This window comes from Gekko japonicus, unplaced genomic scaffold (assembly GCF_001447785.1).
Source record: "Gekko japonicus isolate JY-2015 unplaced genomic scaffold, Gekko_japonicus_V1.1 scaffold2107, whole genome shotgun sequence".
NCBI classification, from domain to species: domain Eukaryota; kingdom Metazoa; phylum Chordata; class Lepidosauria; order Squamata; family Gekkonidae; genus Gekko; species Gekko japonicus.
In genome coordinates, this window is record NW_015168109.1 from 138,984 (window position 1) to 150,970 (window position 11,987).

At 44.7% G+C, this 11,987-nt stretch overlaps 1 protein-coding gene across 1 annotated transcript in view; it reads left to right on the top strand.

Annotated features, from left to right (window-relative positions):
* Positions 1–11,987, top strand: part of MGAT5B (mannosyl (alpha-1,6-)-glycoprotein beta-1,6-N-acetyl-glucosaminyltransferase, isozyme B) — a gene marked incomplete at its 5' end in the record, with an annotated part of 154,185 nt that overhangs the window by 125,294 nt on the left and 16,904 nt on the right. Inside the window, 2 exons of the mRNA XM_015414819.1 lie at positions 1,524–1,598; positions 7,615–7,874. Coding sequence (XP_015270305.1) covers positions 1,524–1,598; positions 7,615–7,874 — 335 coding nt within the window. The remainder of the gene's footprint in view (positions 1–1,523; positions 1,599–7,614; positions 7,875–11,987) is intronic.

Here is an 11,987-nt window from a genome sequence, read left to right on the forward strand (position 1 = left end):
GGGGGGGGGGTTGAGGTGTGGAATGTAGTGAAGTCCAATCAGCTTCCATATGCAAAAGACCTTGAAACACTGGGCGGGACTGCACAAAGCAGCCAGTCTTCTGCCAGCGTCTTCTGACTGACAGTTCAAGCATCCATACACTAAAGGGGCCAACTTTAGAATTTTGGCACCCACTACTCTTTTATTATAAGGGAGAGATAGGCGGGGCTATGTTAGCCCGGGATTGTTTAAAAGGAGCCTAGCTCCCAATGTTAATCTGTTCTGGTTATGAATGCCTTTAAGTGCTTGTTCGTTACTCCAATAAAGCTGATTCACTTTGCTGAAATCACTCTCCGGATCTTTGTTAGCGGCGATCTAACACTTAATCTCACAAATCAGTCTCAAAAAGTTCTTCTCTCCTTTGCTTCTACTAGAATACCTTCTCTGATTCATAAGAAGAAGCCAAGTTTGTAACCAAAGGTGTTTTTCCAACACGGGTGTTCCAAAATGCTATTACATTACCCTTGTGCTATAAGAAATCCTCTGGTGCTGATATGAACTTACCATTACAAGAGGGGTCACTAATGGAAACAGAGGTACATCAAACATCCCAAATGAACTTAATTTCCCGGGATGACCAGGGTGAATCCATGGAGAACACACAAACCCCTTCAGAACATCATCATGCACAAGCTGGCCAAGAAACAAACCTGACCCCCTTGGACTCTAAAAGACAACTGACACATAAGTACTTGGCAAATCCTCTAGAGGATGATCTTTTTGACTCCTTTGGGAATCTCCCTTGCAATGAGCAACATTGATAGACTGGATTTTATGTGCCATAAACTGAGTGAGATTAAAGACTCAGAGATACAGCCAGTTGATGGGTCCAAAGCCCATAAAAACCTGAGTGTTACGACAGACCTCCTAGAACCAAGCTCTTCAGTGGATGCTGAATGACAATTACAAAGGAGGAGCACCCAAAATATATTGTCCCAGAGCTCCAATCATCTTCGAAATACCAAAAATGGTTCTCATGGTAACCTCTTAATAGAGCACCCTCTGAATGAATTAATTGGATTACCTCGTCATGAATCCTCAATGACCCCACCAGCTAGTCCTCCATCTAAAGTTGGGACAAATGGCTGTATTTGCTCTGAACATAACAAATCTCTCAACCTAATATCTGAATTAGATTGACTATGTATATCATGTATTATTGTTTTTATTATGACTGGGGGTGTCAGAGCTGGAAGAGGCCTGAGCCTCTTTGAACTTTTTAGAGGGCCTGTCTCCTTACATCCATCTCTTCCCTCTCTTACATACCCAGTACTTTATACATTCTGTAAAAACTGAGAAAGACTGCAAACTCAGTAAGTGCACTCAGAATTGCTGATTTCATATGCCTTTCCCAGTTACAAAATTTTAGCACACTATAGTATATGAGATCCTTTTCCTGTTTCCTCCATTTATTAAATAAAAAACCTGGAGATGGGGATGGTCTTCTCCTACAAATTATATTCAATGCTCTTCCCTTACTCCAGGTTGATCCCTACCTGCCCTACGAGTACACATCTGAAGGGATGCTGGAAAGAATTCATGCCTATATTCAGTACCAGGTAATCAATCTACATCTTGATCAGTAGTTTTTTTCTGACTCAGAAGTCAATTGGGTTTGATGCCCAGCTAGTGCTAACTTCACAGTCACTGTACATTTTTCTAATGTGGATTAAATCTCATTGATGGCTTAGAAGAAATAGTTGTGATATGGGAGGGGAACCCCCACATTTGCCACTTCAAGGATTTATATGACAGAAGAACTGCTAATATGGGGAGAGGGAGTTAAAGAAAAAGTTCTTATAAAACAGAAAAGATTCCTGCCCCTTTCAAAGACTAGTTTATTGTGGCATAAACTGTTGTGATCCAGAGCCCCCTTCATCAAATGCCACAAACTGGCCCAGCAACCCATCTAAAATTTATTCATATGAAATATATGCTCTTTCAAAATGATCAGTGAAGAGATATTAATTATATTATAGGGATGTTCATTTCTGAATGTTTTATCTAGAAACATTAATCTGTTTCTGCATGATTTGGCATCAGTGTTAATGGCTTCTATTCAACATTTTTTCACTGTTTGCTAACTGGCAAAGGTGATATGCTTTGAATACATCATGTAGGGGTACATTCTTAACACTGAGGTTGTTTGTAACTATTGTCTGAATTAAAACCAAAGAAATAATCCAGTCTCTTGTGAAAGGGGAAGAGCAAAGTCTAAAGCTCCTTTGCTCTTGAGAACACTATGGAAACATGCAAAAGGTATACCTGCCTTCCCAGTGCATATATATGTGCTGAAAAAGACACTTTGCCTCTTCATATCTGAGACAGAATGATATGCAGATTTCAAAAGCTCTCTTTGGAATTGGGCTGAGCAAAATGAGCTGTTCTCCAAAAGAGGTGGGACAGTTCCAGATTCAAAAGCCTGACATCTTCCCAGTAATGTCACTGACAGTGCAGAAAGATTTCAACACCCTTCAGGCCCTCTTAAACCTTGCCTACCACCCCCTTCCCTTCCGTAATACATACCCAGGAGCTCTGGAGAGCTGTTTCCAAATCCCCCAGCACTTGAGAAGCTGTTTTACAGCATTGTATGCATTGAAGGGAGAGGGGAACTGAGAGGAAGGAAAAGAGAAATCTTGGTGTCCCTTCCCCATTGGTAAGAAGGGTAAGGGGAAGCAAAGAAGGGCATGGCTGTTCTTTGACTTGGAGTCATTATATACAGGTTGCAAGTGAGCATTACAAGCTACCCAAATTCATATTTCAAGATGAGTAACTTTGCGACCATCACTAGTTATGAGGTAATAATTAATGCATGCCCATTTCTTCTGTAACATGTTTAACCCTTAAAGGGGCTTAAAGGGGCTGGGTTAGTTCTGAATGCCTCTTTTAAAACCTGAACTGCAGCTTTGTTGTTGTAACCCACCCTGAGCCCTTCTGTGCATAAATAATAAACATTGTTTATTGAAAGGGAGAGAGAACCAGGGCTATAGAACTGGGAGTTTTGAATAGAACACTGGTTGCGGTCAATGTTCCCTCTAAGCTACGGGGTCTTGTGAGCAAAAATTCTACTCTGTGAGCTACTGGCATTAAAGTTGTGAGCAAGAGATTTGGCTGCTGGATAAATTAGTTTGCTCTGGAGCCGTCCTTCCTGAGCCAAGACAAAAATGTGTGAGCCAGAGGCTCAAAAACTGTGAGCTAGCTCACACTAACTCAGCTTAGAGGGGACATTGGGTGCGGTAACATGCACAAGATAACATGGGGGGTGGGGAAGCAAGGCTATTCCCTCTGGAGGAAATTGACCTGCAGTTGCATGATCACACAGTTTTTGGAAGCTGCGGGGACAGCCCACCACCGCATGATCAGATGAACTGTGCTTAAACGGGGAATCAATGAATTGCATCTCAGCACTGTGGGCTCTCTATGGAGTGTGTGATGATGTGCATGCTGAGGGGGGGGGTCGGCGTGGACTTGGGATGGCCCGATCAGACCATCCTGACACCATGAGAGCATGCTGGTGCAACCAGGCAAGAGAAAGTCCGACTATGGCCTGTAGCAAACCCGTTTGCTACCGAACTTTCCCCAGTGTCTTTTTACTCCGCTTCTGCGGTGGAGCAAAATGGGTTGCCAATGGGTGCAAGGCACTTCCTAGATGTTTGCATCTGATCACGCCCTTTAAATCCGCCCGGCATTTGCGCCTATGGTGGGAATAATTGTGCGTGTGATCGCAGCCACTGTTAACAACAAAATAAAGTATACTGAGGAGTGCCAGACTGAGGGTGAGAGAAGAAGTAAGTCTCTGGGCTCCGACTGACATACTCAAGGTCTGGATGCTTGGTGACATATATCCTCTTTACACGCTCTGAGAAGCAATGTTTCCCCACAGCAACCCCAAACACTCCAGAAGAACAGCCCCACACCAGAAAATGGTCCCTCTTCTGCCAGCTGCCTTTCACACTTCTCTAAAGTTGTTCTTGGGAACACTTTGCCTATAAAAATCCTCCACTCCCTCAGGAAAAATACCACTTCAGGTCTCTCAGCAGTCAGTTTTCTCCAACTTCCATCCACCTAAACATTCTCAGCCCATCCTATCAAGACTCAGCAAATACCGTGCTACAGACGATTATAAAATATCTCAAATAATTTTATATATATATATATTGTTTTATATAAGCCTTAATACATAGAAAGAATCATATATCAAAACATCTAAGTATCATCTCTTAATATGTCACAATTCACACCAATGAAGCTGGGTTGAATAATTACTGTTAAATGGATAGATCCAGGTAGGCAGCTGTGTTGGTCTGAAGCAGGAAAACAAAGTTTTAGTCCAGTGGCACCTTTAAGACCAACAAAGTTTATGACCTTTCGTGTGCAAGCATACTTCCTCAAATACAGTGAAATGGAACGTGCCAGTCCATACATATAGGTAGAGGCTGAGCAATAAATTAGTATAATGAAGATATTTATCAGACGCAGGAATAACAAGCTTGTTTATATGATTACCATTGAACATAATGAAGATGTTTTAACAGAAGCAAAAACCAAACAGAGATATCAAGCTAAGTACACATGGTCATCGTTTGTTTGGATTCAATTATGTGGGAAAACACAGAGAGGCAAATAAATATGTCAGACTTGGAGACTGATGTGTAAACACACACACACACAACATATCCTTCTTAATCCTTCTTAATCATGGAATACTAAATTCAAATAAGTGAGACCCTGTTGTTATGCCACATTCATCTTCTCTCAAGCATGGAGGTAACAAACAGGAGGTGGGGTGAATAGTTGTGCAGTGTTATGTCTCCTCTGTCAGAGAAATACATTCCAATTTTCATTGCCTTACATTATGATCACTATTCCGATATACTATTTTAAATAAGACATATACTAAAAGACAAATGTAGCGTAACAACAGGGTCTCAGTTGTTTTTATTTGCCTCTCTGTGTTATCTCTGTTTGGTTTTTGCATCTTTTAAAACATCTTCATTGTTAAATGATATCCGTTGTCGTGCCCTGGGGTATTCCCCAGGGCTCGGAGGACTGGTTGCTACGATTGAAGACTCAGGAGGGAAACAAGAGCCTCAGACCTGGAAGGTTTTTGGAGTTTCCGCACTCACAGTACTCCTTCCTTGGGGTTAACAGCGGCTATCTTTCTCTCACTCTCCAGCCAGTCACCACCAACATCCTCCTTGGCTCTCTTCGTTTCCCTCCTTTTATCACCCCCACTCCCTTGGTGACTCCTCCCGTTCCTCTCCTCTGCCCCACCACCACGTCCTGAACCTATCAATCACCTCCCTCCACCTTCCCTATGGTGTGCCTCTAGTCCTGCCCTCCTGTGATCCTCTGGGTTACTCTCCTGAACGGCATTGCGCAGGTGAGTGGCCGCTTCCGGGTCCTGACATCATCAACCGCAGCGTCTCCCGACCCCTCCCTCCAGGTAAGGCTGGGTCTCTCCATTTGTCCCCCACCTGGGACCGAGCGCGCCCCTCCCCTGTCGGTGGTTGAGGAGGCGAGCGTGTCTCCAACTGCCTCCTCGACCCCGCCTCTCCCGCTACTCCTCTCTCCCGGGGGGGGGGATGCGGTGAGTGTGGTGAATGCGGTGAGTCTCCCCGGGTCCCTCACGGTTGTATCGTTGCTCAAACCCCTTTTCCATGGAGTGCGGTCTTCTGAGGGGGGCCGATGGTCCGGCACTTGTCGCGCCAGTCCCACCGCAGCAGCCCGTGAGGCCACGGAGGAGCCCGTGGTGGGACAACCATATAAACCAAGCTTGTTATTTCTGATTCTGATAAATATCTTCTTTATGTTGTACTAGGAGTAATGCCCATTGTGGGAAGAAATACAACGAGATCTTGAAGGAAGCTCCAGATGAGTGTCCCGGTTATGGCTGGTGGGGCGGCAGAGGGAAGCGGAAAATGGAGGGAGGCAAGCCATGTTTCTTTCCTTCTGCTTAGCTATAAGGCAGGGCTGTCTCAAGTCATTTTGCTGCCCCAAGTGGGTAGAATGGGAGGACAGCCTCATGGTAACAGATATGGTTCTCTCCACCTCTGACTTATTTTTGAGGGGGAGGGGGGTGTTATGCAGTGGCAGCTAAGGTAGAAAAGCAGCTCCTTCTGTGCCATGTTTTCTGGGTTCCAAGGGTCTGGAAAGTAGTTCCATAGCTGATTACATGGTTGCCAACTCTGGGTTGGGAAATACCTGTAGATTTGAGGGGTAGAGCCTGGGGAGGACAGGATTTTGGGTGGAGAGGGACCTCAGCAGGGTATAATGCCATAGAATCTACTGCCCAAAGCAGCCATTGTCTCCAAGAGAACTGATCTGGGTCACCTGGACATCAGTTTTAATAGCTGAAGCCCTGACTTCTATGTCACATTGGCTGTCATAAAGGGGCCATCTCAGCAGGATATAAGGACACAGAGTCCACCATTTTCTCCAGGAGAACTGATCTCTGCCATCTGGAAAGCAGTTGTAATTCTGAGTGATCTTCAGCCCTCACCTGGAGATTGGCAACCATGGTTTCCCCCAACAGACACTAATGGGAAATTTATTTTACCTCAGAACATCAACAGCAAACTGTTTAGAATGTTAGAGGGAAAGGCCAGTGAGGCCACAAATGCAAACGACCTCTGTGTTCCGAGGAAAAGGCAAATCAGGCCACATATGCAAATAACCTCTGTGTTCTGACTGCCTGTGGGGGGGGAGAGGAACAGCAAACTGTTTAGAATGTTGGAGGCAGGGCTCAGGCAAAGCAGCTGGTGGATAGGGAGATCCTCTGAATGACAGATCAGAGAGCGAACTGATTTTGGAGCGTGTTGGAATGTTCAAGGGAGTCCATGACCAAAATAGAATTATATATATCGGAGGATGCTAGTTTACTGCTCAACCTCTGCCTATATGTACGGACTGGTAAGTTCCATTTCACTGTATCTGAGGACATGTTTTTGCACACAAGAGCTCATATCTTGAATAAAACTTTGTTGGTCATAAAGGTGCCACTGGACTCAAACTTTGTTCTGTTAAATGGATAGTGGGTTGGAGTGTAGTGAGGGCTTTTCCACATTCTCATTTGTGTCACTCATTTGTCCCTATTGCTTTGGCCCCCCTTTTCCACATGTGTTTTGCTCCCTCTGGGACTACTAGAGAGAGAAAAAACATGGGGGGGGGGGAACCCTGAAGCAATAGGAACACACAAGGGATGAAAATCAGAATGTGGAAGAGCCCTCAGATGTAGGCAGGACCAGAATCCTTTCTCCTTGCTGTTATGGAATATTTCAGTATACAAGAAATGTCATTTGGGATTTAAAAATGTCAAATAATGAATGTTTGGCAGCAGGAAAAAACTCTGTTCTGGAGAAGACCTGTCAGCTCTTTCCATTTAGAACAGCTTCAAGTTATTAACAGGTTGGATGAACTATAGGTGTAATTACCAACTAGGGAGAAGGAAACAGTCATTCTTCGCATCATAAATCTCTCAGAGTTCAGTCATTGTCTGCCTTCACTTCCCCATTTGCTATTTTCATACCTTTTTGAAAATGCTTCCATATCAACCATCATTTTCTACCCTGATAGGATTTCTGTGCTGTTGCCGTTCCACCGGACACATCTGCTATGAAAAGTTCCACGAGCCCATTCTTTCTGCAGCCCAACTCAACTCACCTGCTATGGGCTCACAATGCCAGCACCAGCCTCCCAACCTGGCCCCCAGTCAACTCCATGCAGGTGTGGCTGTCAGAGACTGGACAGGCATGCACTAGTACCTGTCAACAGCATGGGCTGGTCTGCGAGCCAGAGTTTTTCAAGTTCATCAACAAGAAGGAAGTGTTTCAACAGTAAGTCTCTTTTATTATTAAGGCCACAGTACCATGCACACTGGCCTGGAAAGAAGCCCCATGGAATACAATGGGACTTACTTCCAATTAGACATGCCTAGGATTGTACCGAAACAGTGTCAAATATCAGGAAATTATATTTTAAAGCTGTTGGGACAAGGTTGTAAGTGTTGCTTTTTAATCTCCATCTGAATCGCCATGCTGTGTTTTGACATACAGGCCACATAATACTAAAAGTGCCACAAATTGTAACTTAGAACATAATTTAAGTTGGAATGTTGAACTTTTTGCAAAACTTGATATTTGCTTGAAAAAAGTCTGAAATTTGAATTACAACTTGCTTTTTGTTTTATGAATTCTGGACACTGAATGTAACCCTTTTAATTTTTGTTTCAAGAAGAGCACTATCACATCATACAGAAAACCTATACCATTAGGCACAATTCCCTAATGTAAAAGTCTCTTTCGATCCCTGTCCCTTTTAAGCCCTGGAAATTGGTATTGACTTTTATTGCCACTCCTTGAATTCTTGCCGAGGGAATATTTTCATGGATTTCTCTCTGACGTGTTCAGTGTCCTTTCTGCACAGCATAGCAAAAATTTAAAAATGTTTGCACAAGCCTTCTAGTCCTATTGTGTGTGAATGGCTTTCTGCAAGTGAAAAGGGTGTTGGGTTTTTCAGAAAACTTTATTCTATCCTCTTCCTTCTTCCCCTTTTATTCCTGTATCTGTAAGCATACATTTGGAACACACAGGCACTGACATTTTAATAGAACATAAATCTGCCACCCAGCTCCATGTATAGCTCTAGACAATTAAAATGGATGCATTATCATTTCTGTCACACTGACCAGGCAAGCAATTTGAATCCAAGTGACATTTTAATATGATACGTTAGTACCAGAGCTCCGATTCTACTTGCTAAGCTCCTTTAGCTTCTTACAATCCAGCCATTTTGAAGCAATTGCTGGTTCAGAATCACTCGCTCAAATCAGAGTGTATTAATGCGATGCCAGACAGTTGTATCGAGCAATAGGAGATGGAAGCACTGTAGCAACACCTACAGGTATGTGCAAGGTATCTTCCACTGAGGGTGCTTGTTGAGGAGAAATGCCTAGGGGATAGAAGCCCCAAGCCTATTATACAGCTTGGGCTTCTTTGGAACGAAATACTTTATGCTTTTCTCATATATAGATGGATGGATATCTGGATAGGGTTTCAGACTTATATACTTTGGCACTAATATTTTGGTGAGCTGCTATCAGGGATAGCTGGCCCTAGATCACATGGTGCCCCAGAAAATGAGCCTCTTTAATGCACCCCCCTTCATTTTTTCAGCTTTGGGGGACATTGTTCTTTTATTATAACAGTGGCTTTAGATCTTTCACCACCTGAGGCAGCAATGGCATTAGCCACTGTCCCCCACCTTATTGCAGCTGCAATAATGGCCACCACCCACCTGCATCACTGCCACCACCTCCAGTCACTATAGAACACAATCCTTCTTGATGCCACAGAGCTCTTTACATATGGCGCTACAAGTCAAGCATGTACCACAAAACATCCTGAACCATTATCAGTTACTTCCAGCTGTGAGTTTTTGGCCACCTGTTTTGGTTTCTCTGACAATAGAAAAGTGGTTTCTCTGACAATAGAAAAGTAAAAATGACAGCTGCAACTTCATCAGCAGAGAAATCTCACAAAAGTCTGGGAACTGAAATAAGCAACTTCTTGTACTATTTTCAAAGAGCCCTAGGTGAAAAAGAGGGTCCTATCCTCTGGCTCCCATGTTAGGGCAGTCATTTGTGCAGGCAACAGGAGGCTGTTGGCAGGTAGGATGGGAGGATGCCACCTCCCCGAAAAAACTGCTGCCTAAGGCAAGTCCCTCAGGTTGCTTCATTATACAGCTGGTCCTGAGGATATTTTTGTTCATGCATAAAGTCCTGAGGAATATGTGTTCTCACAGCCCATAGCAAAGAAAAAGAAAGGTGGGTGTATGTTTTCGCAAGTCTTATCTGCTTCTTTGTAATTAAATGGGAAAAACCTATAGTAATTGTAAATGTAGGGGGGAGGCTGGAAGAAAGTATCTATTTAGAAATAGATCCAGAGAAGTTAAAATCAGCTACTATTTTTAGATATTTTTGCCATGGTGTATAGCAGAGGTGTCAACCGTCCAGCCCATGAGCAACTGGCTGTCTCCTGCTTCCTTCTCCTGGTCTGCTGCTGCGTTGCCAAGCCTCTCTTCCTCCTTTAGCGAGGAAGGGAGGGGGGAAGGAAAGAGAGAAAGTGTGCATATGCACCAGAGAAAAGCTTCCTCAATCACTCTCTCCTGCTTCATCCTCCAGGCCTGCTGCTGTATCACCAAGCCTCTCTTCTCTCCAATGGCTGAAATCTCCTCTTCCTCCTTTGGGGAGGAAGAGAGGGGGGAAGGAAAGAGAGAGAGCATGTGCATGCACCAGAGAAAAGCTTCAATCACTCTCTCCTGCTTTGTCCTCCGGACTGCTGCCGTGTCACCAAGCCTCTCTTCCCACCAGTGTCTGAGATCTCTTCTTCCTCCTTTGGGGAGGAAGGGAGGGGGGAAGGAAAGAGAAAAGCTTCCTCAATTGCTCTATCCTCTATCTGGAGAGAGAGGTAGGTAGGGGGAAGGAAAAAGAGAGCAAGAGAGCGAGCGAGAAAGAGATGGAATCCCATGGCACCTTTAAGACCAACAAATTTTAGTCCAGGTATAAGCTGTTCCTCCTGTATTCTATCCGGAGTATATTCCCCAGTGCCACCAGAAGAAGGTCTAGGTAGATGGCCAAGAAGTAGTAGCCTGGCAAGATACTGGTTCCCTCATAACTACAGTGCATCACTCACTAATTGATCCCAAGTACCTCCTCCCAGGAGAAGGGAGGCGGGTAAGGAGTCTGAATGAAGTAGAAGGGATCGTGCTCCCTGTGGCCCAGCTACCGATCAGCTGCAAAGGCTGGAGTGGATCGTGGAAGGTAGCTGTGCATTATTATACCATGATAGCCATGTTTGTGGGGGAAGACTTAGCGGAGCATCTGACCAGGGAACCCAGAGTCCACGAGCCTGAGCTGGCAGAAAAGGAGGCCAAGCCAGAGGAAGATATCTACCAGCAGTTCTTAAAAGACTTTGCAAATGTTCCTGAGGAACCCAGTTGGCAAACTGATGTTGACAAAGGGGTGTCAACCCGTCATCAGTCTGAAAAGCAGCAGCAAGGTGAGCACACCCCAGCAACTTCTCCAGACCATGTGGTAGAGCCGACGGTGGTAGAGTCTCCTCCAGTGATTCCGTCTGCGGTTCAGAAGGATCAAGAGGAACGGGCTTCCGGTCTGGCTAAGATGGAGGACTGAAGCGTTTCGCGATCGTGCGAAGCGAGCGACGGCCACTTTTGACAGTTTGGGCAATACACAGCCCAACGCATCACTCCCCAGCGAGGGGGGGGACAAGCAGGCAGCAGCGCCCTAGAGGGAGTGTGAGGTTGGCGTAATCCAGCTTCGGAAGAAGCTGAATTGGGCTTTGACCTCCTCCCACGAAGAAGGCAAGTGCCAAGCAACTCTATAGTGGCCGATCGAGCCGGATTACCGGCATAAATTCTTCGTCAGCCGACCTCTTTGAAGAAGGACAACAACTGTGAGTTAAAAGAAACAATGCGAAACCCGTTTTGAACGTGCTAGATAACAAAAACGTGCCGCTTACCTGAACTGAGTTTGGAGTCAATTTGAATTAAGCGGTTGAGCGGAAAATGAATAGTAAATCCCAGAAATCCGATTCCGGAGAGAAAAAAGTTGATTGAAGCCTTTAAAAACTGTAAAAACGCTTATTGTTTAACATTCCTGTGGTGAAGATGGAGCCGTGTGCGCAACTGTAAAATCGAAACTCACGAACAATAGCGTGGGAAGAGCAGGCTGGTGTCACAAAGAAAGAGGTCCGTGTGAAACATCCAGGAAGTTGAATTCCTAGACGGGCATTAGCGAAAGGAAGACAGTGGAACTTTTAAAGGTGCCGGACCGGAAGTGAGTTTTATGCGGAAGGAAGGGCCTGCAAAATACCAATCTGACCTACTCTACACGAAATTACCATAGAGAAGTTGCGCCCGACATTTTGAGG